At 35.5% G+C, this 23,189-nt stretch overlaps 3 protein-coding genes across 11 annotated transcripts; 2 read left to right on the forward strand and 1 right to left on the reverse strand.

Annotated features, from left to right (window-relative positions):
• The first annotated feature begins 690 nt into the window (after positions 1 to 690).
• On the forward strand, positions 691 to 11,362 carry LOC136785427 (microtubule-associated serine/threonine-protein kinase 3-like). 3 transcript variants are annotated; one of them, XM_066746465.1, is made up of 15 exons: positions 692 to 1,047; positions 1,533 to 1,748; positions 1,816 to 1,895; positions 1,985 to 2,087; positions 2,389 to 2,470; positions 2,704 to 2,806; positions 2,860 to 3,071; positions 3,168 to 4,738; positions 4,799 to 5,324; positions 5,428 to 5,603; positions 5,687 to 5,907; positions 6,108 to 6,440; positions 6,677 to 6,742; positions 6,921 to 7,407; positions 7,476 to 11,361. In XM_066746465.1, the coding sequence occupies exons 2-15, from the start codon at positions 1,571 to 1,573 to the stop codon at positions 8,165 to 8,167; spliced, it is 4,830 nt and encodes a 1,609-aa protein (XP_066602562.1). In that variant the 5' UTR covers positions 692 to 1,047; positions 1,533 to 1,570; the 3' UTR covers positions 8,168 to 11,361. The 3 variants fall into 3 exon arrangements, with proteins under 3 accessions (XP_066602564.1, XP_066602562.1, XP_066602563.1); XM_066746466.1 differs by having other exon boundaries at positions 4,799 to 5,294; XM_066746467.1 differs by lacking the exon at positions 6,677 to 6,742 and having other exon boundaries at positions 691 to 1,047; positions 7,476 to 11,362.
• A 152-nt stretch (positions 11,363 to 11,514) lies between these two features.
• LOC136785428 (prolyl 3-hydroxylase 2-like) lies at positions 11,515 to 16,794 on the forward strand. 4 transcript variants are annotated; one of them, XM_066746468.1, is made up of 11 exons: positions 11,515 to 12,088; positions 12,306 to 12,570; positions 13,061 to 13,385; positions 13,539 to 13,664; positions 13,903 to 14,039; positions 14,127 to 14,273; positions 14,851 to 15,021; positions 15,131 to 15,226; positions 15,292 to 15,442; positions 15,734 to 16,148; positions 16,225 to 16,794. In XM_066746468.1, the coding sequence occupies exons 1-11, from the start codon at positions 11,877 to 11,879 to the stop codon at positions 16,298 to 16,300; spliced, it is 2,121 nt and encodes a 706-aa protein (XP_066602565.1). In that variant the 5' UTR covers positions 11,515 to 11,876; the 3' UTR covers positions 16,301 to 16,794. The 4 variants fall into 4 exon arrangements, 3 of the variants coding, with proteins under 3 accessions (XP_066602565.1, XP_066602566.1, XP_066602567.1); XR_010824651.1 differs by lacking the exon at positions 16,225 to 16,794 and having other exon boundaries at positions 11,517 to 12,088; positions 15,314 to 15,442; positions 15,734 to 15,871; XM_066746469.1 differs by lacking the exon at positions 16,225 to 16,794 and having other exon boundaries at positions 11,517 to 12,088; positions 15,292 to 15,476; positions 15,734 to 15,864.
• A 143-nt stretch (positions 16,795 to 16,937) lies between these two features.
• LOC136785430 (F-BAR domain only protein 2-like) lies at positions 16,938 to 23,179 on the reverse strand. 4 transcript variants are annotated; one of them, XM_066746474.1, is made up of 9 exons: positions 23,070 to 23,179; positions 20,669 to 20,768; positions 20,295 to 20,556; positions 20,164 to 20,213; positions 19,949 to 20,091; positions 19,390 to 19,867; positions 19,074 to 19,290; positions 18,637 to 18,985; positions 16,938 to 18,565 (listed from the first exon to the last, which is right to left on the reverse strand). In XM_066746474.1, the coding sequence occupies exons 1-9, from the start codon at positions 23,170 to 23,172 to the stop codon at positions 18,495 to 18,497; spliced, it is 1,773 nt and encodes a 590-aa protein (XP_066602571.1). In that variant the 5' UTR covers positions 23,173 to 23,179; the 3' UTR covers positions 16,938 to 18,494. The 4 variants fall into 4 exon arrangements, with proteins under 4 accessions (XP_066602571.1, XP_066602568.1, XP_066602572.1 ...); XM_066746471.1 differs by having other exon boundaries at positions 19,949 to 20,213; XM_066746475.1 differs by lacking the exon at positions 23,070 to 23,179 and adding an exon at positions 22,893 to 23,052 and having other exon boundaries at positions 19,949 to 20,213.
• Between the last annotated feature and the right edge of the window lie 10 nt (positions 23,180 to 23,189).

The raw sequence follows: 23,189 nt of genomic DNA on the forward strand, positions 1-23,189 counted from the left end.
AGTGCGTGTGTTGTGTTTATGTTGTGAATTTGAACTTTCTTCAATTTAGAATTAAATAATCTCTTAAAAAACAGTGGAATAACATTAAAAATTGTAAATACTGTCAGTGCCTAGTGCGTATTGTGTTTATGTTGAGAATTTGAAGTTCTCTAAATTTACAATTTAACAAGCTCTTAAAATACAGTTGAATAGATGCTATCTTGAAAGATTAACACTCTTTGTGCTCTCAGTGCTGCCAACGCTGTAGACAAAAAGTTCCTGTAATGGGTGGCAAAGTGTCGTCGTCCCCTCATCCGCGCTTACCTCGTATGCAGTAGCAGTAATTTCTCGAACGCAGCCTATAAAGGCATAGTGGGAGGTCTAAAAGCGTCTGCAATCTATCACGGATGCACACCATTGCACGTACACAATGGTATATCGCCATATACGCATATACCCCCATTCTCCCCAATTCTTTAACTAAGATTACCCGGTGGCACACGCTATAAATGTGGTCACATGGGGACATTCAACGAAAGTGTGTTTCTATTCCCCCGCCACTGGCTTCGGTTGTCAGTCCCTCAGCTTGGCAGTAATAATGCACGATGGAGTCGATGGAGTACCGAGTAAGCGCAGAACAGCAAATCGCTGAGTATGCATAAGTCATTATGAGCAACAAGAAACTTTCGTTCTAACGTGTATATGTGTGTGTGTACATATACAACAAACGCGTGTTATAGCGTTGTGTTGGAAAGTTAAGCACGCATGTGTGTGTCCGTACACGTGTGCGCATGTGTTTACGTCCATCATGAGTCAGAAGCAGCAGAACTCATGGTAGCCGCGGAGGTTCTGCAATTAATTTGGTCGTGAAAAATTCTGTGCCCGGGACTAAGCTTACCCGTTCCCGGGAAATATCGCGGAAAAATGTTAATTCAATCTGGCAATGTCGCCTCTCGTCATTTCTCTATTTCCATTGTCGCCATCGTCATGTTCACTTAACTAAGTTTCGCGTTTTCTCTTCCGAAAACGGTAAAGTATTCCCGGACGTTCCCAAAGGACCCCCACCAGGTGAGAGTTTATTTTCAATATTTCTGTCACCAAATACCAATCTCCTTAGTTCTTTCTTTTATTTCATCCTTGTAAAATTGACAATTTTTATAACGCTCCCTTTTTCTTGCCTCATTATTTCTCTTTACAAACCTTTTCTACTCAAATTTTCTTTAAAAAACATTAAATAGCCATATGAAATTCTGCTCTAAAGCTTTAAAAGGTTTTCATTAATATTTTCAAATAGACTACTTTAATTAACTTTATTTTTTCTAAAGTAAACAATTAATATTCCAAGATATTTTACACATAACATTATGTTATCTACCCTTTAATTTTTCAAAGATTCTTGATCCAAAATGAGTATCTGAGTAAAAAGGTTTCATGTTTCTATTGGTTTTTATCATTGTTTTACTCTGAATAGATACTATGCTAATACTTAAGAATACTATTGTTTTAATTATTACAAAATTCAATATAAATGCTTTTTATGTTATTATAATTAGTTAGTGTATGAAAGCGTGAAAGGTGTTAAAGTGACATAATGGATCAGCCTAAGCACAGACCAAGCAGACCCCGTCTGCGTTCCCATGGCAATTCAGCAAGGGTGCTTGTCTTTGACCAGCCTGAAGCTGATGAAGCTACAAGTAATACTGATTCAGAATTACATAAGGGCCCTATATTACCTAAGGTAGAAAGTAAGGAAGCCCCAGTTCAACCAGGTTAGTTTTTATTTTTATTGGTTATTCTCGGTAGAATAGGAAACTCATGTTTTTATTTGCTTTACAGCAAGTGGAGAGCTTTCTAATTTGGTTAGAATGAGAAATTCTGCAATTGGAAAATCTGCACCTTCTCTATCAGTTCACATGGTCAGCAGAACATTCTTAATCATTTAAGATATTAATCTTATTATGGACTTAATAATTATATTTTATTACTTTTAACTAATTTTATACAGCGTGACTTTAACATTCCACGACGTTCGATAAAGGCAGCTCACAGAAAATCCTTTATTGCTACCACATCACCTACACTACCACGCTGTCACTCTCCTCTGTCTGGTACGTAATAGATAATGCTAACTGTCATTTATAATTTCAATCATTTTTACTTGTCTTACATAAGTTTTTTGGCAAGAGTTCTATTTTAAAAATAATGGTATATGTATAATGTTTATGTTGACACTCAATGATAAACAACATTCATGCTGTTTAAATTCTAAATTAGTTTTATAGAATTATAGAACATTTTCATAGTTTAGAAACTTTTTTGTATGAGAAAAAACCCTGTCAGTTTTATTATTTTCAATTTTTTTACATTATATACAAGATTAATGTTCACCACTGCTAATTTTCAATATAGCATTCATCCCGATCGTAGGCAGTCCTCTAGAAAGTCCTAGGATGTCATCCAGTCCACATTTTGCTTTTGCTCCAATTAAAAGGTATTTACTTTTGTGAGCCTAATTCTCTTTTTATTTCATATAGCTTTATCTTAAGATTAGTTACTCAATAAGGTAGGTGATGACACTGTGTATACTATATTGGAATGTTTATAAATAGAAGGATAGAATGAATAACAAATCCACTGTCACCTTTAACCAATTATCAAAATGGTCTATAAGATATTGGAAATAATAATGTATAAGAAATATATAAAGAAAAAAATAAATTTAAGGATTGGAGCTGGTGCCACTGGGACTGGGGATGGTAGAAGATGGTCTGTTGCTAGCTTACCTTCAAGTGGATATGGAACTACTCCAGGATCAAGCAATGTTTCGGTAAATATTGTAATCTCTGTTAATCTACTCAAATCCTCATCAAATCTTTTTAGTCCCAGTGCTCCAGCCAAGAACGTTTGCACCAACTGCCAAATGTTCCTACGAAAGACGAGCTGCGTATGTTGTCTTGCCATTTTTCCAAACCAGGCACACCGTGCTCGTCTCATCCTGGATTCCCAGGTAGTATTCCTGGGAGTATTCCATTCAGTCTCGACGAGGAAGGTCGAAAATCTCCTTTACACCGTCCGCGATCACGAAGCTTAAGGTCTCATTGAGTTAATTTTATATTTATTCAATCATCCATAATATTTTGCGCATATTACAAATAATTCTTATCTTTTCGACTTTTTGCAATTTACAGTAGTCCAAGCCGATCGCCAGTTCTTGACAGTGAGATAGTTATGATGAATACTCTTTACAAGGAAAGATTTCCAAAAGCTACGCAACAAATGGAGGAACGACTGACAAACTTTATTAATGAAAATAAAGAGATCGACGAAAACGAAATAGCACATATGACACCGGATTCATTGCCAATTTTAAGATTCGTGCATCACCAAGTAATCGAGATGGCGAGGGATTGCTTGCAAAAATCACAGGAGAAACTAATAACAAGAAGATATTTTTATGAGATGAGTGAGAATTTGGAGCATTTGTTAATGGAAACAAAGGATAAGTCGTTAGAAGCTGCAACAAGATTGACAGGATTGATTAAAAAGCTTTTACTGGTCATATCAAGACCAGCGCGTTTATTGGAGTGTCTCGAATTTGACCCAGAGGAGTTTTATCATTTGCTCGAGCAAGCCGAAGGTCAGGCTAAAATTAATGCTGGCATAAAAACTGATATTCCGCAGTACATTATTAATCAGCTGTCGTTAAATCGAGATCCGATATCGGAATTGCAGGACGACTTGAATAAATTGGAGGATTCAGCTAGCTCGAGCGACAGCAATTTACAATGTACATCTAGTCCAAACAAAGAGGATGATAAGTTTCAACGCGTGCCATGCGAGAGTGATTACGAGGTTCTCAAACTCATCAGCAATGGCGCATACGGCGCAGTTTATTTAGTCAAAGAAAAGACCACGAGGCAGCGATTCGCCATGAAGAAGATCAACAAAAACAATTTGATGCTGCGTAATCAAGTCGAGCAGGTGTTTGCCGAACGCGATATTATGAGCTTCACGGATAATCCGTTCGTGGTCTCTATGTATTGTAGTTTCGAAACGAAGAAACATTTGTGCTTGGTAATGGAATACGTTGAAGGAGGTGACTGTGCCAACCTGCTAAAAAATATTGGCCCTTTGCCACCGGACATGGCGAGATTTTATTTTGCTGAAACAGTCTTAGCCGTCGAGTATCTTCACAGCTACGGAATCGTTCATCGTGATTTGAAACCTGATAATTTACTTATAACTGCTTTAGGACATATTAAACTAACTGATTTTGGATTGAGCAAAATGGGATTAATGTCTTTAGCGACAAATCTATACGAAGGATACATCGATAGGGATACAAGACAGTTCTCTGACAAGCAAGTCTTTGGCACTCCAGAATATATTGCGCCAGAAGTTATTCTTCGCCAAGGATATGGCAAACCAGTCGACTGGTGGTCAATGGGCATAATACTTTACGAATTTCTAATAGGCTGTGTACCATTTTTTGGTGAAACACCAGAGGAATTATTCGCCCATACGGTTAACGATGACATTGAGTGGCCCGATGAAAATGATTGGCCTGTTCAACCTGAGGCAAAAGATATAATAACAGCTCTGCTTCAGCAAAGTCCTAGAGAACGATTGGGCACGAGTGGTTCTCACGAAGTCAAAGAGCATCCTTACTTCTATGGTGTTAATTGGAACAGTTTACTTAGACAGAAGGCTGAATTTGTACCTCAGCTAGTGAACGAAGACGATACTAGTTACTTTGATAGTGAGTATTGATTCATTCTACATTCATATGATTTGTGTACTTATTAAATTTCATTTTTAGCTCGAATGGATAGATACAATCACGATATTGGCGATGACACAGATGACACTGACGACTCACCTTTATTTGGCTCTTTCTCATCTTATTCACCTCAGTCTCGAAAAATCTCACAAACCCGTCCACCTCAATTGCACTCCGAAACAGATCCAGATAAAAAACAATATCATACCGAGTTGGAGCGTACAATGGCTCAGTTATCCTTTGGAAATACGACGAGCACTCCACAGAACAAGTTCAATGCAAACTTGCTGGACAAAGGAAGACCTCCTTCGTCGAGAAAAAGCGTCTATGAAACCTTAAATAAAAATGATAAATCGAATACGTCATCTAGCAGTCCTGCCACGGTAGTTGGTTCCGAGCCTACTATGAAAAATACTCGATTAGAAGGCACAATGTTAAATTTAAGTACTCCAGATTCATCGCAGACAGAATCCGATGAAATTAGTCCCCAGATTCAAAGAAAGCGCCACACACACTCTCGCGATAAGCTGCCCAGGTTCAGTATATCAGTTGACGATGAACATATGTGAGTCAATTATTCGCATCATAAGACATGTGAACTAGTATTCGCATACTCATTGTTTAATTAAACCTTTTAAATTCAATAATCTCATTACATTTTTTTATAGATTGGATTTGGCAGCAGCTAACAGAGATATATCTGAGGACAAGCATAATTCTAGTACCGATTCATTTGAATCATTTAATCCGTCATTATCCGCGGTAAAACAGAAGTCAAGATCAGTCATTAAATCAGCCTCGACAAGCGGATTATCGCTGGTTATTCCAACAAATGATTTTTCATGTAATAAATCGATTACTTCCTATGTGCTTTCGGTTAACTTTAGTTTTATTAGTATGATTTCTAATTGATCTTTCTTTTCTTAGATGATACACCTTTCAATGCTCAACAAATTGAATCACCTGGTGGATCGTCAACTGCTTCTTCCCGGGATACATCACCCTGCCGCGAACTAAGTCCTCTTGTCACTACTTTAAAGCCTCCGATAATCATTCGAAGAGGACCCCATGGCTTTGGTTTCACAGTGCATACTATTAGGGTGTACTATGGGGACAGTGATTTTTACACCATGCATCATTTAGTTATGGTAAATTACTACATATATTAGCCGTAATTCAAAATTCATTGCCAGTGCTGTTTTACTACCCTCCCTATAATATGTAATATAAAATATAAAAATTTTAAAGTATTTGTGAAACTTGCAGTTAACTTTGAAAAACGTAACCATTATTAATAACTCAGAGTACAAAAGAAAGTCTTGATTAATTTTTATCAATGATCTTACAGGCGGTTGATCCAGCTAGTCCCGCGTTTGAAGCTGGCCTTAGACCTGGTGACTTGATAACTCACATAAATGGCGAGCCAGTCCAAGGTCTCTATCATACCCAGGTCTTACAGCTAATGTTGAGCGGCGGTGATCACGTAACATTGCGAAGTACACCTTTAGAAAATACCAGCATTAAAACTGGTGGTCGAAAAAGAGACTTGACACAGAGCAAAATGGCTCGGAAAGCGTTGCACAAGCAGCGGAAGCAGAAACGTGATCATTCTGATAAAAAACGAAAAACATCCCTCTTTAAACGAATAAGTTCGAAAAGAGCCAGTGTAGAAATGCAGCAGGTATCGTATATTGAATCTTAATTGTTTTTTATCTTGCTTTGTTATCTTCAAACACCGAGTATTATCATTCAATTATACTTAATTCTAATTGTATTTGAGTTTTAAGTTACATTCAGATTCTTTGTTAAAAGTGACTATATCTCACAGTTTATTTTCTACACTCTATGAGTCAAGACAAGCAAGGCTATGGTGTAAGCACACTGATTATGTTATGTGCATTTTATTTTTCATTGCAGCCATTAACTATCAGTTGCCCATTGTCAGCACCCATTCTATCCAGTGACAGCAAACCTCCACTTATGGTATGATTTCTTCTTTCATCTCTCTTGCAGAAACTTTTCCAGTTTTTTATGATTTCAACATAACTCATGATGAAACACTGAGACATTTCACTTTACGCATTTTTATGTGCTGAAATTTGTAATATCCATTTTTTTTCATGTGAAATTGATTTTCAACTTATGTTTCAATTTTTCCCAGATGGCAGCTGGAATTTGTTCCCCCTCAATGGTTACACCTAGTCGTTCTTTTCAATCGTTCACTCGATCTCAGGAAACCCCGCCTTACTTTGGAACTTCGAAATCAGTTTGTACTCCTTCACCACCTTCAAACCGAACGAATAATGAGTCATATCATTCAACGGGTACATCTAGCCCTTGCTCCAGTCCAAATTCATCATCCCCAGGATCAAACGCATCAATAGGAAATATTACAAATCTGTCCAATCAATCTCACTACCAACGACCGAGTACTTTACATGGTCTGAAGCATAAATTACATACAGCCGCGAAGAATATACATTCTCCAAACCGAAGGAAATCCGTGGGTCATATTCCTTTATCTCCTTTGGCAAGAACACCAAGTCCATCTCCAATTCCGGCCAGCCCCACTAGAAGTCCAAGTCCTTTAGCTTTCCCCACTGGGCATCAACCTGGCAGCTCAAATACAACGCAATCTTACAGTCCAGGTAGAAAATCACTGCTTAATAATAATCTAATCATTTTCTTGAGACGTTAATAATGATATTTTTCCTAGGAGTGTGCTTATCAACGCCAAATAACCAAAAGAAAAGTTATGGTAGACCAAAATCAGCCGAACCAGGATCCCCTTTACTACGAAGGGCTCTTAGCCCAGACAGGCTTCATCCAAGATCAGCAGAGACAAAAACATCAATTTCCCCACTGGTGAACCCAACTGGCAAAACAGCATCGCGAGTAACTGTAACGCAATCCCACATTGATATACCAGAGGATACGACAGATATAGCAAAAGAAGCTACAGATAAAGCAGACAAGAAAGTTGTTGCAGAACAAAAATCTATTATTGACTATCCGAAATTATCTCATGGAATTTCGATTAATGTGGCTAACGTGAGCATCTCAAATCCCTGTGGTAGTACGCAGTTACCTAGAATTGCTGAAGAAAAAGATTCACCTACCGGTAGTAAAAGTGACGAGTGCCTGAAAGAAGCACCTGATATGGAGAAGATGCAAGAGAAAGATTTAAAGATTGCCACGACAAGCAATGAGGAAAAACCTCATACGTATTTTCTAAAACTCGTTCGTGGTAAGGAAAATGCTCAGATTTCTTCGCACTTACAAACGCAGAATAAAGAAATTTTAGAAAAGAAAAGCGCTGCCAAATTGAGCACAGAAACCGTGGATAACAAGAAGATCTCGAAGAAACACAAAGACGAGAATCCGAGTTCAACAGCGAAGAAGAATTAATCCTCGAATGAAAGAATTTATATAAATGTCCCTGTCGTAGATTTCAGCAAATAGACGATTCAAACGGAATTTTCTCTATTCGCAAATTTTGGCTAAATAACTTTCATTCCACATTCCTGTGTCTTAAAAGTAATCAAACGTATGGAGTCAATCTGGATAAACATTTTATTGTTAGATTTAATAAAGACTACTAAATAATATGTTAATAGGAGGTGAGTAAGTGTACATACATATATTACTGGAGTCTCGATTGCATGTAATACAACAATATAATTGTGAATCTAGCATCACAATTTTAAAAATTGGTACTTCTTTTTAAATGATTGTGCTATAACCACTGTAATAGATAGGACAGAGCTTCCTATACCTACATACTGCAATTAAATATTTCTTCTAGCTATAAATGAATTAAGAAAAATGGCCAATTTGCACATAATATATTAAGACATTTATCACTGTCCATTAAATTATCGATTTGATAAATATATTCGTCGGTAAAAACTAAAGCCATTATTATTACTCACTTCTTATTCTCGTATTAAATTTAATAATGTAGAATCAAAAGTTGTGGACGTTAAATATATAGTATGTATTGTATATCACATATATACTTTTTAATTTACAGCAACTATTCGTTTACTTCAATTCAAAAGTACTTGAACATTTGCTATAATTAATGCGGTGCGCATTTACCATTGTATGCTATATATGCAAAGTTTAGAATTATTTTGCAAGTTGTAAAAAATTTGATTTTTTGATAAACAGTTTTGTTCGCCATTATTTTTGTTACTTTTGCTCGGACGCTTTGAGTGGTTTACAGTATTGATACGATCTCATTTACATTCTAAAGTTTACAAATGAAAGAAAAGGAGCACATTATCGTTCCTGGTGCGAAAAATCCTCCACGAAAAAAATCAATGTAGAATGTATTATTATCGTGATGTCTTCAAGATTTTGACTTTCACCGTTCGAAGATTGAAACATCGGAATTTTAGCAAGTAAGCTGTCTGCGTTAATTTATTATTATATATTATATCTACTTGTAAGATTTGTGTGAATCGATTAAAAGCGATTTAGTGTGTGCTTGAAATCTGTCGCTATAATTGTAATGCTTTAAGACTATTTTTGTTTCCATAGATTTTTATACAGTTAAATATCTGGATCGATATAATGTATTTTAATTAGATTTATTTTTACAAATTGATCAATTGTTTATTGATGTAATATATAAAACCGTGATAATTAATCGATCCGGATATGCTGTGGAAACAATGATTGATTTTATTAAAACAAAAAAAAATGAAAGTATTATCTACTAATATACAGTAGAAAATCTTAATTACAGAACGTTTTATTACTTTATGTCCGTTCTGTTTTACGTTAAAATGATTTGCACTAATCTCTTTATTGTTTTGCAATTAAGGCTTTAATAATTATTCTAAATTGGATATATTAAAGTAAGTTTTTCTTTTACTGTGTTCAGGCAGAGCCTTTCGGGGGAAATGAAAAATTATCAAAATTAGAGAATTTAATGATTTCAGGAAACGCTGGATGTTTCCAAACTTTATATCTTACTTTTATTTGACAGACTTTTTTTCAATAGCTTAAATCAAATTTAAAGTCAACTTGTTAACCGAGTTGATTAAAATCGATTGTTAATAATTGATGATTACAAGTAATAAGGCTTCAAAGTATGATTATCAAGTACGATTATAGGGATACAATTGTATGTTTGAAAGGGATAGTAAAGGAGACAACGTTGTTATTCTTCATTATTACTTAAGATCATTTCCGTAGCCGTTCTATGCCTAATTGTAACAAGCAATCAATGAAAACTGACTTGTGCGTGTATCTTTTTTAAGCACGAAGCACTGGTTCTAAATGAAAAAACTTTGTAAGTTGTATTATATTTAGTTTTTAGAATATAAATTGTCGAGAAGCGAATTAAAAAAGAAAGAGAAATTACGTGAAATACAAGGATTGAATTGAAAAAGACATAAAATTTATGAAGCTGGAGTTTAGTTTTAAAAATCGCTTAATTCGTCGTTAGGAATTTTACTTTAAGCTCTGGTTGTGATATAAATATATTTATATGTAATATTAAGTAATGAAAAATGATATAATTAACTAGTTATGCGTCTTAACGTTCGTTTTCTCTACGTATAATCGGCTATTTATGTATTAGGTGTCTTATAATAGGTTTGTTTTTTGTCGCTGCACTGCTGCACTAGCGCATTAAGTTAGAGATGGAAAGCTTATGCTTATCTTTTTCAACTAGTGGCACTAGCTCGGTAGTGCAGCGAAAAAGAAGAAACCCAATGCGTTTACACTCATTTATCGCGAAAGATATTTAAGAAAAGATTATACAGCTTTTCTCTTTATAAAAGTTACAATGGATTCTTTTTTAAAATTTCCAAAATGTAACTACGACGAATTCTACAGGATACATCCATCCTGGCTAATTGTGATGCAAATCAAGAAAAAGATATTCTTTTTTACGTTTTTTAGGGACTGAAAGAATTGGCGTACAAGCGTTACGAACAATATCAATTTTGTACATGTATTTAAGAGAGAGAAGTGTGAATTTGGTAAATTGCAGGATTCGTCGAGGGGCAAATCTTTTTACAGGGTGCTCGAACAGATTACGATCAAAGTCATAAAAGGCTATAAATAAATTGCGGAGAATGTTGAGAAGTGCGAATCGTATGACTCGAAACCCAAGCTTTCTTTCGTCGGTGATGATACGAGGTAACTAAAACTGCGTAATATTTTTCATATATATATATATATATATATATATATATATATATATATATAATAGCATTGTAATAGTACGAATCATTGTTGAATGGATATTTGCTTATTGAACGCCAGATGATACTGATGATCATCGATGTAGGTCAGCGTATACGCATAATAATTAACGTTTAGAAACATATTAGTGTTAACTGTTAAGTGAACAAGTGCAGGACCCGTTTCCTGCCGAAAAAAGAATAAAGAAGAATGCGTGGAAAAATTAATGTAAAATCCCTCATTCCCCCCTGAAATTCCTCAAAATGATTTTTCGCCTCTGGAAAAGAACCTGCAATATTTGTTGATTTCTGCAATTTTGCTTGAAATGTCTAGCAACCCTACACTTCTATTACGAAGGATCAGGTTTCATACTGTTATCGCCTGACTAAAGAAAACCTTATCGTCGGCTCTCCTGCGTGACAAGTAGAGGTTTGCTTAAGAATGAAAAATAGGCCAAAAAGTTATTAACAGTTCCAGACTAATAGTTTACATTTAGTTAGACGATGTGTCTGCTTGACTTTGAGAAAAGAGAAAAATACGATGAGAAAACGGCAGACTTCTCAACAACAAGGGGGAAGTGATGCGGCAGCATCCAAGAGTGGGGTCCAAGCAAAGTAATCGTAAGACGAGTTTAGGAGTGTGCGTGATCTACGAGTGACCCAGGCAGGCCAGGCCGCCCAGACCAGACCCACGCGTGCAGCGTGATACGACGCAAAGCGAGACTGGCGAGTAGCGAGACTAGAGAGTCACACGAGTCGTCGTCGCGTGTATAGGATCAGGAGAACGGATTGGACCAAGCAAACCAAACACAAATCCAAACAGTAGTCGGTTGGTCAGTCAGTTCTGGTCAGTAGTCTGTCACTGCTCAGACTCGCTACTTGATATTTAAGTAGTCACGCGTTGAATCTCGTGGAGGATGAATCTCGTCGTCGTGCCGTTGTTTATTTTCATTCTAAATTGCGGCATCGTTCGTTGCGACCTTCGGGACAACGAGGTCCAGGAGGATGAAGAAAAATCTGTCGAGGAGAAAAGTGAGTCCGTCGGAAAGCTTTACGAAAATGCTGTCGACGCTTATCTCGAGGAAAACTGGGACGAATGCATCGAAGCCTTCAATAAAGCCATACATGGGTACGTCACCGACTGTTTTACTCCATCGTCTTCTTCCAGCCACTATACTAAAACGCCAAAATTACCACCAGACCTCGTAAACCTTATTTCCTCAAACTTCCATTAAACTTCGGTTACTTTAACCAAGTTTTGTATAAACATATGCCAAATGTTTCTAACGCATGTACCATTGATAAAAATTAAGTTTAAGAAAATATAATTCAATATATTTACATAGGTACAAAATGTATAAACGAATGATAACAAATTGTCGGAAAAAGTGCAAGATCCAAGCAGCAGGATATACACCGATATTCGCGGAGGACTTCGACGATTTTCATTTCTATGAGAAGAAAATTCAGGAAACGCTTTGCCTGTTATCCTGCAATCAGGATTATCACGAGGTTGCCGGCAAAAAAGCTCTGACTAGAGTACCTAAAGATATAGAGAACAAATTTGTGGAAAATCGTCCTTACGAGTATCTGCACAATTGCTATTATCAGGTGAGTTTCCGCGACAAATATATGCTTATATATATACATATATACTTTATTCTATTCTTTGATAAAACTCAGGCAAACGAGATAAAAATAAAATTCTCTCAATCGCTTGATTGCGTAAGCTTAAATATTTCTAGACCGCCGACTCCTGCTATTAAAACTTTTGCTTAATAAATAGAAGAAAAATCTGGTCAATGACACTGCTCGAATGTTATCGCACAATTTTGATTAAGAAATTTTCTACAAAAAAGACATAGTTTTCGTAAACATCTAATTTCGCCGGCACGTGTATTGCGCGAAAAATGATACTAGGCCTGTTTGAATATTTTTTTGTAGTAATATAATTTTAGATATATAAAATTAAAGTTATACGAATTCAATTAACCGTGTACGTTTTTTTTTAATTGACTGTTAGTGTAATAATATAATTGTTTCATAAGTTTATTATGAAACCATTAGTTTAGTGTTAAATTGATACATTAATTAATTTTAGAAAAAAAGCTATCAAGAAGCAGCTAACGCGGTTTTTACTTTTCTGGCTACCAATCCCGATCACGAAGTGAGCAGAAACAATCTGAGATATTACCTAAGCCTGCCGGAAGTAAAAGAGGACCAAGTTTTAAATTTGGAGGCTGCCTCGTTTCTAAAGCATTACGTTAGTGGAGTGGCGGCCTATGAGGATGAATTGTACGAAATGGCCATTGAACATTTCGAAAAATCTCTTGGGTCTTATATGGAATCGGAGGAGGAGTGTAGAATTTATTGTGAGGGTCCTTTCGATCAAGGATGGTTTCCCGAATTTACCTCGTCCATAGCTAGTAATTTAATTATTATTTTTCTGCGATAAATTAATTCTTTACCTTCATCTATTTTTACACTATTCGTTCTCTCACTATTCTCTATATAATTTCTGTCTACATTAATTTCACGATCTTGCGTTCATTGGTTGATGAGTGTTTATTACCTTTTAGATCACTTTACTTACTGTTTAAAGTGCAAACGAGGCTGTTCTGCGTGGCTGAATACCGTTAATGGAGAATACCGCAGAGACCTGCTTCCAAGTCATTACAATTATTTGCAATTTTCTTATTACAAAAGTGAGTATTTAACAAGTCCCGAGAGGACCCAACGAGGCAACTTAGATTATTAGTACAAATTATAGTTTAAGTCGCCAAAATGAAAGATGCTCAAAATCTAAAATAAACCTCCAATAAAAGCCGGCATTGATCTAGAGTGATAAAATTAACAGCCAAGCCTTGAAACTGTCTTATCGTTACATTGATATTATTGAATTAGCAATGTCAAGAATGATTGAATAAAATCTTTTGTTCACAGTTGGTAATTTAAAAGCAGCTTGTTCAGCAGTGGCAAGTTTTCTCATGTTCCAGCCAGGAGATGAGACGATGTGGCATAACAAAAAATATTACGAATCGTTGCCAAAAGTCGACGACAGTTATTTTCAACCTAGAGAGGTGAGCTATTGTATAACTTTTATAGTTTTTTTTGCGCCTCAGCTTTACTACATTTAATTCGTTACATATTTGTCAAATCATTTTCAGGAGGTGAAAGCTTATATCAAACGACAAGAATACGAGCTCAAACTTTTGCGTTTCATCAGCGATGAATTTCAATCCTTGGAATCTAGACTGAACCTGACCAAAACTAAAAACTATAAAGCAAACACTTCCAGTAAAAACCATTCCAAGGTAAATCTGGAATACTCGTTATAGGGACCTATTTTTTAGTTAATTTTTGCCATTTTACTCTCTAAAACTTTAATCATTGTATACCAGTTCCCCTCCCCCTTTTTAATTTGTATATTTTTTACGCTGTTTTTGTATAAACTCACGAGAGCGCAATAAATATGTTCCATTTTCATGATTTATTGTTTTTCAAATTAATTATATTTATAATTTTTAATGATCATATAATTTTATTAATACAAAGGTATTAAGTTGTAATATCAATATATCGCGTTAACTCCAGTCGTGCAGGTCTAAAGAATGCACTTATTGCGCATGAGCAGAAAGTGCATCGCAATGCACTTTAAGAGCTCATCTCAGTCCTCGAATAAAATCGGAGTATGCAACGAAACAACCAATTAAATAACAGAGATAAAACTCTAGCATAAATCTGGTGTCAATAGTACAATCCATCAGAAATAATGCCGACTAAAATTTGTCCAGTTTTTAATTATAATAAGGAAAATTCTCTACAAATTTCTAATACCACATATAAATGTTTTTTTACATTATTTTCTAACGAACTACTTTCTGCCCTTAGATTTTTTCCGACGAGAAACTAAATTCAACTTCAAATGATACGGCAGAACGGAGAAAAGTGGGTGAAAAATTGCAACTAATCAAAGAGAAGGAACTGGGAGGAGTGAATCGTTACGCGACGGATGGTTTTCTGAACAAAACTCAATGTGAAGATCTTCTACAATTGGCTCATGTACGCTCAGGTGCCTCTGATTATATACATACATACATATATATATATATATGTAAATGAGTTAACAAAGATATAAGAAATTCATTCTTTGTAAATTCCCTGTTGGCAGATCGCAGCGGTCCAAGGTGATGGGTACGACGAGCACAAAAGTCCGCACTCGAAATTTGAAAAATTTGAAGGGCTCACCGTCGGCCGGACTGCATTGGTATAATAAACATTTAATGAGACATAATTTTTATTAAATTTAATTTCAACTGCAATCATTTGCAGTTGGTATATTATGGACTTGTAGAACCAAAGCTGTTGCAACTTTTACTGACAACTACTAATGCGGCGCGAATCCACGTGGAAAAATATTTCAAGCTAAATCAACCATTGCATCTCACCTACACACACTTGGTCTGCCGTTCTGCTCTACCCGGTAATTTTCTTCCGATGCATCCATCGTTTGAATGGTATGCCACGCGAGAGAATACCCAATTTTCTGATTTTTGTGAAAAAAAAAAAATAAATCCCTATCTTTTAACTCGTTCTATCATATAGCGAAAAGATACCTTTGTGTTATATATATTATTTTACATGAAATTTTTTGAGAACAATTAATTACAAAATTTTCAAGTATCTGTGTGAAATAGTTGATTTATAATTTCTATTTTTGTTAAACAAAATTATACGATAAAGGAGGAAGTACATTTGAATTGTTGCTTTTCAGACTCTCCTTTAATTCGCGATGATCTGAGTCACGCGATTCACGCAGACAACTGTTTAATGGACTATTATGGAGATTGTAGTCAAGAAACGCCAGCTTATACGTGGCGAGACTATTCGGCAATAATTTATTTAAATAATAATTTTGAAGGAGGGGAGTTTTTCTTTGCGAACGACCGAAGAGGGAGCAGGATACAAGGGTTGGTTCTACCCAAGTGCGGAAGAATGGTAGGATTTTCAGCTGGGAAAGAAAATCTGCACGGTGTGCGAGGAGTTCTAAATGGAAGAAGATGCGCCCTGGCACTTTGGTTTACACAAAACGAAAATTATCTTGAATACGAGAGAATTCTTGCCGAAGCAATTTTAAGGCGAATCAGAATACACGACACAGTTCAATTGAAATATAACATCCCATTAAGGTGAGAATATTCTATTACGTGCTTCTAGTAAAATTTGGAATAAAATTTGCATTAATAATATTGTTACACCCATCAGGTACGAAGATATTCTGAATAAAATATTTGAAGAAGATTCAATTCTGAAAAAGATTCTAATAGACTTGGAGTATTAATTGCCAAAGATTGTAGAAGAACAGTATTTTTATAAAGGTTACCTCGCGTTTGTACCTCGCAGTTTAAAAAATAATTATTTAATTTATAAGTCGCTGTAATATTGAGGTGTATTTATTTTATTACAATATATACTCGAAATGATTTATTTTAATTGTGATAAAACAGTAATAAGCAGCCCTGACAAATTTATACAAAATATCCTAAATCTTTATTAGAACATGGACATTACATGTCAACAAGCTTACATAACGATCGTATTTATATAACATGAATATTGCGTCTCTCTATTCTCTTATTTATAATATCAGAGTTACGCAGCCTGCAATTGCATTGCAAATTCTCTTGATCAAATTTCAGCCCCGTACACACGATAGTCTCAATATCTTGCATTTCCTGTTTAATTGAACAATAATACTGAACACTTTCCGCAAATGGACATTTCTTTAAGGTCAGTCAGTAATTAACTGTTGAACGTAAACTTGCTTCCTCTTTTTGACTTATAGTATCTTCATCACAAAAGAGATCAGTCAATCTTCCCAAAAACCACTCAATATCTTTTCATTACTTGATAAAATATGTATATGGAAAAAGATTCTAAAAATCCGGACAATATTTATAATGATTTTTAAATACTAAATTAATTCCATAGTTTAGTTTGAATGAATAATTTCTTATTATAAGTGGATAATCCACAAAGTATTTGATTATTGCTATAAAGACTTAAGAGTTCTCTTTAATTAGCTTTCGAATTGTTAAAACTATTCAAATTAAACTACTATTGTTATTGGTTTAATAATTATAGTAAATTTTTTAGTTATTATTAAAATGAGTATGTATAAGTTTTATGCTCGCACAAAAAAGTATCGTGTGTGCTGGACTCGTTCAAGTTTAGTTCAGACTTATTACAGTTAATATTTCATTTGTATATATATATACATTTATATATATATTTATAGATTGAATTTTCAAATTGTATGAGAACCAACGATAATCAACGATTTTTAGTTGAATAAATTTTATAGTCCAAAATGAGATTTGGAAGATAAACAAAAAATTCGCAACATATTGGGTAAATAATCTAAATGCGTATAATACTATAAGCTTACAAAATTGATAAACTTAAATTAATCTTAAACAAAAATCTCATAAGGATCTGAAGTTTGTAAAGTTACTGCTCCTAATTGATATTGGGTTATACCAAAAGGTTAGATATATAAAATATTAATAAACGTTTGCTTTATAGATATCCAATCGTACATACAAAATCAATGGTAAAAACTATCATTTTTACAATATTTAAAGTTTACCTACACACCTGCAATTTTATAATCGGCTAAGTGCCAACAATTAAATCTTTGGTAACAGATCTTTGCTACCATATAAACAATTATCACTGAAATAATATATTTCATCTTTACCATAACTGAACTTTCAATCTCACCTGTGATTCCGCACGAACAGAAACTTTAAGGTCAACAATAAATTCGAGAAATGTACAAAAATTATTTTTCGTGCCAAATATCATTTAAAACGGCGTATGAACTGGCTCAATAAATCCTCATTGGCATTCTTAACGATAAAAAGATGTTTAACAGCTAAATTAAGATAGGTTAAATAAAAATTAAAAATTTATTGTACAATGCTGATCCTATGGACACTATTTTAGATTTAGCAATGCTTTTCGGTATACATTTATATATGTATAAAGAGAGAACAAAAATGGCGAAAAGCTTCAGAAGAAATTTGCTGAATATCAAAAAATATTACTGATATTTTTATAATATATATTGTATGTATACGACCTTACTTAAATTCGTGCTATGCAAAAGACTAATTAAAACTACATAGAAAATTTAAAAATATATATTATAAAACGCGTAAAATTCATCATCAGGTAGCATGTGACTAAACCCAAATCTACGACCTATTATCTTTTCATCTATCATTTATAATTCAATCGTATAAAGCTGTTCCACTAATATAGCAAGTAATACCTTATTCCTTTTCCAGTCGTCCCTCAGTCTCTTACGCCGTTATAAAGTAGTTTGAGATAAATTTATAATATCACTTATCCATATCCAACAAAGTTCTTCCGTAGCTCGTACTTTGAACAATCAACACGGGCAGTGAATGATTAAGCAATTATTATTAATTGATAGGCAAGCTATCCCACGCTGCCCAGTCTGGGAGTTGTCAATCAACCGACGATGGTGGCGCAGCATACCTGGTACGCGGATCGGAATCACCGTCACATATATATTTTCCTGCAAAAATAAAAGTCTGTACGGTTTTAACTTATTCTAAAGAGAATTGAAATTATTTAAAATGTACTAACCAGATACGAATCTACGCTTTACCAGGCTTAATCTATAGCCGGGACCAACAAGTTCGAATTCAACCCCGGATAATGTGGTCCCTTCACAGTTGAATTGCGTAAATATAGTTCCCTGAGTTCCTGGTCCACGTTCTAGCTCGACTCTTGCCTTCAAGGAACCCACGCCATTACCTTCGCTGTGCTGCGAGAGCTCCGTGAATTTCCAGAGTACGCGATTTGAGTCCGATAGCCACTGGGCCGAAGGTTTACTGTGAATGCTCTTAAAACCTCCTTCGATGGGTGCTGCCACGTGAAGGTTTAATAATGGACTTGGCGATGCCATTGCTCGACTATTATACTTATAATCAATCTATGTAGAAACATACCAAGTACAATTTTATCTTATGAATCAAGCAAGAAAAATATAAATAAAGAATACTATAAAAGACAGAAAGTACCTTTAAATCAGTGTGAGACGACTCGCACTTCCAATAAGCGACTAATTGAAATGGACACGAGCCTGCACCGTCTTTACATTTGATTTGGTACTTGAGTATGTCCACGTTGAAATACGAGGCCGAAGGATTCTGTTCAGCTTGTCTTCGTAGTAACGTAGTTAAGGCACTCATGTTAAATTCAAAAATTGTACTATCCACAGTCGTCTGAGTTACATCCCTGCAAGAGCTCTCAATAAAATCAGTTCATTCGCGTTACTTAATGCAATCATTTATATCAATACGTTAAACATTATCACAAAAGCATCGGAAGACTTACATGCTAACAAGCTGACTGTTAGGAACTAGTCTTTCCAACCTGTTACTGTTCTTTATACGAAAGGAAAGTTTCGCGGGGCTAGGATTGTTAGCCAAAACAGCGACAATGCCAGCTGGGAATGAAAGCATCATATCACCACTAAGCTTGACTTGGCAACGAGTCTCGTCGGTGCCCCTAAAGTAGGAATGGACTATTTCATGAAAAGCCACCGCTAAGGGAATGGTGTCTGCCAATCCAATCGTTAATGGCGATGGACCTCTGGAAGAGCCAACTCCAACGCCAGCAGTTCGAAACTCCAGACTCGCAACGCTATCAGCTCGGGATATTGTAGCTGGAGACATTCTTCCTCTTTGGGTTCCTTCGCCTCTTCTCGATGGAGGCCTAGGTATCGCGATTGAGCCTGTTGGAGTCGAAGATGCCGATTGTTTTGGTGGCAGTGCAGGTGTTATATCGCCAACTTCCGAAAACAAATCACCATCTACGAAAAAAGGAATTAGTACTGGATATTTTTGAATGGTCAATAAATATATTAACTAATACTATTTTCTTGAATTGCTACCTGGAAAACGCGAGTGAGTCTGAATGGGTGGCGCGGATTGTGGTTGGGCTGATTGAGGAATTGGCGATGATGAGAGAGGGGGTGGACTTTGAAGCGGTGCGTACGGATGACTGCCGGTCGGTGTAGAGGCACTGGACGGTGTACTGCTAGGATTGAACAAGTTTAGGCCAAGTAAATCCGAGCTTGGCTTACCGCCTAATTGTTGTGATACTGACTGTGATCGTTTCATATGATGGTCCGAATCAGTATTGGATCCTCTTCGTCCCTGAGATATAGATTTTCTTAATTAAATTTTAAACACTTATGCCTAGAATCTTGATCAATCAAAATCATATTTAACACTCACTGCTGGCACAGCTGAAAGTGACAAGTTTTCCACGGTTGCTCTCAATTCGTCCACGCTGGCGCTCATGGGTGCTCCTCCATTGCTCAAAGGTTTAATCTCCACGTGAATTTTTCGCTCTCTTTCATCTTCCGAATCTGTATCGGAACTAGAGTAAAAACCTTTCTCGTTTTCCCAAGGATCAGGCTTTGGTCTAATGCAAAATCCATCTTCATCCACTTCTGGCGTTGGCGTTTCTGATTTTCTACTGTCATCTTTGTCCTCCCTAATTTTGTTATATATAAAATAATTGATACAGTATGAATCAATATCGTACAGATATTTTCAAGCTACAGCAAGGCGAATTGCATTATTAAACTAAATATGTTTATACTGACAAGTCCGACTTTTCTTCTTTATTGCTGTTTGTTTCGGTGACATCTTTCTTCTTTTTAGCCTTTTTCTCTTTTCTTTTCTCTCTTCTGCTACGAAGAAACCCTGTTAAAATTATCTCAGATTAAATAAGCATTAACTTTAATATTGCAATGTTCAGTCCAAATCTTATTGGAATTACTTCATGAAAAATAACAAAATATTTAAATTCACTAATTTTATAATAATATTAATCTGGTCGTGGATGAAAATTTCATCAATAATGACTACAGATCATTTACTTTCCAAGTGTTCAAGGCATAGCGCAACGTGAAATAGCTTCTACAAGATAAATTACTCGAAATTAACTTATAAGCATATAAGATTATAAGCATAAAATATTCACTTTAGATTTCCTGTTATGCCTAATAATTTTACAACGCCAACAGTGTAGATTACTATATTTTACATCAGAGGAATTGTACACTTTAGCATTGGAAATTAAGAGTATGAAAGTAATACAAAAATAAACTGTGTGCGAGTAGAGAGAAAATAGAAAAGGCAAAGTACATAGCGCGGATAGCATTTCGATTCCCAAAACCACCACCATCAGATGTCTCAAAAGTCGAATTTCCTGTAAATTGTTTTTCTAACAATTTTATTTGTTATATATTGCAGAGATCCTGCATCGGCATTAAATAAATTCTCTGCGACAGCGCACTTGGAAAATAAATGGGGTATGAAAAGGGAGCCATGCACGAAGAAATTTTAAGAAAAAGGCTCACCTCAGGCTTCGCCAGTTTCCAACTCACTCCTCTTTCTATTCAAGTCCAACTCCCTTTCTTTATACAAAATATATCAGCAGACATGTATTTTTAAAAACCTGCCTTATATCTTCTGGTATATGTAAACTATTAGTAGTTTCTTGGTTATTACATTATAAAGAAATGATTTCACGACACAGTGTAAGAACTGAGTGTGAGTACTGAGAACATGTAAACTGGGTAGGGGATCTCCTTCGCTTATAAGATACAATTGTTAGAAAAACAATTTATAAATATACTTTTAGAAAGCCCCTTATTCCTGTATTAATTGAAGTCCAAGCTAAAGCTGTGTGATCGCTTTTTTGTGCATTTCACTTGGATAATCCTGATGTTACTCGGTCTAGCTTCTATTTTGCAATATCCTATGCCGAGTGCTTTAAGCGGAGGTGATAGGCTTTGTGCGACGTTAATTTGGCGTTAATTATACGTACTTTGTTGATCTAAAAAAGTGCAGAGTGGAGGAACCATAAATCGCGTTACCACTGCAAGCCAATAGAAAACTCAATATACCATCTTTTATCCTGCCTGGCCAAAGAGTTCGATAGAACGGTATACCGTAGCCAGAAATCAACCAGAACAAACCAGAGAGTTTATTTATAGTGCAAAAAACATGTAGATTTTTTTAGAGTGATGGAAAAGTATGAACGATCCTCTCTGGCTCTGTTGGAAATCGTTAAAGCTACTGATAATATTTGGTGAAATTTTGGAAAAGGTAACGGGGTGGACAATGAGAATGCGAGTTACATTTAGATCCTCTGAGAGGGTTCCTGGAGATGCTGGGAGGTGGAACAGCAGGAGGCAGATTGTTCCCCTGAGGAGTGACAGGTGTCGAACCAGGCCATCCTTGCCTCTGTTTTTCTGAAACAACACTCATCTCTTACGTTCTCACGATCTATGATCTTTTGCTGGCCAATTTTCATCCTTTCTTCCATGTTAACCGTATCTTTACTTCATCTACGCATTTTCCGTGGCATGTAATCACAAGGATCACGCGTCTCTTTTCATCTCTCCTAATTTTATTTTTGTATGCCAGCCTCCACCTGTTGTTAGATTATGACGCAAAAGCAATAACGCAACAACTACTAAAGCTCAAAAACATAAAAATTTGATTACACGCTTTGAATTTGTAACCCCCGCAAATTTCATAAAAACAAAAAAACAATTAATCAATCGACTTGGTTTACACAAGTGTTCGTAAAATATGGAATATGATAATACAGATGAGATAAAAGAGTGAACAGACCCGTCAAAACCTAATGCATAATTTAAATAAAAAAATAATAGCGATCGATGGAAAACTTAAATGAAAAAAGTGCTGAACATGACAACAAAAGATTAAATGTATAGAAAGGCATAAGTCGAAATAAAATCATAAATAATGGTATGTCACAAGTTTCGTTTTCTTTTTTAGATTGAAGGGACCTACCCTGAGAGTTGGACATGAACAGGTTGAGTAGTGAGGTAGCTCGGCGCGAAGCCTTTGTAGTTTGAGAAGGAATAGCTTCTCTATCCTTATCCTTCACATTCACTTCCTCCCTTTCCCCATAAGAATGATAAGAATTCCCCTTTAAGCCCTTATCTTTTTTTGACACATGACTGTTACCAGCAACTCCAGTTTCTCCATTTGCTCCTTTCGACGTTTCCTTTGGTGTTTCAGAAGTAGATTCTGATTGTGTTTGTCCAGTTATTTCTGCCAAGCTAGTCATCACCTCTTCATATTCAA

This window comes from Prorops nasuta, unplaced genomic scaffold (assembly GCF_024137725.1).
Source record: "Prorops nasuta isolate Cenicafe-Biocafe unplaced genomic scaffold, Cenicafe_Pnas_1.2 PNAS00344, whole genome shotgun sequence".
Taxonomy (NCBI): domain Eukaryota; kingdom Metazoa; phylum Arthropoda; class Insecta; order Hymenoptera; family Bethylidae; genus Prorops; species Prorops nasuta.

What these genes read in the sequence shown, in the direction of transcription:
- LOC136785427 (XM_066746465.1), top strand. Translation starts at nt 1,571, where the DNA reads ATGGATCAGCCTAAGCACAGACCAAGCAGACCCCGTCTGCGTTCCCAT. An exon ending in CTTCTCTATCAGTTCACATG is followed by an intron (nt 1,896 to 1,984) that starts GTCAGCAGAACA and finishes AATTTTATACAG; the next exon opens with CGTGACTTTAACATTCCACG. An exon ending in ACAGCAAACCTCCACTTATG is followed by an intron (nt 6,743 to 6,920) that starts GTATGATTTCTT and finishes AATTTTTCCCAG; the next exon opens with ATGGCAGCTGGAATTTGTTC.
- LOC136785430 (XM_066746471.1), bottom strand. Translation starts at nt 23,172, where the DNA reads ATGACTAGCTTGGCAGAAATAACTGGACAAACACAATCAGAATCTACT. An exon ending in GACTCACTCGCGTTTTCCAG is followed by an intron (nt 19,868 to 19,948) that starts GTAGCAATTCAA and finishes CTTTTTTCGTAG; the next exon opens with ATGGTGATTTGTTTTCGGAA. An exon ending in CGTCTCACACTGATTTAAAG is followed by an intron (nt 18,986 to 19,073) that starts GTACTTTCTGTC and finishes GTTTCTACATAG; the next exon opens with ATTGATTATAAGTATAATAG.
- LOC136785428 (XM_066746468.1), top strand. Translation starts at nt 11,877, where the DNA reads ATGAATCTCGTCGTCGTGCCGTTGTTTATTTTCATTCTAAATTGCGGC. An exon ending in CCAGTAAAAACCATTCCAAG is followed by an intron (nt 14,274 to 14,850) that starts GTAAATCTGGAA and finishes TTCTGCCCTTAG; the next exon opens with ATTTTTTCCGACGAGAAACT. An exon ending in AAATATAACATCCCATTAAG is followed by an intron (nt 16,149 to 16,224) that starts GTGAGAATATTC and finishes TACACCCATCAG; the next exon opens with GTACGAAGATATTCTGAATA.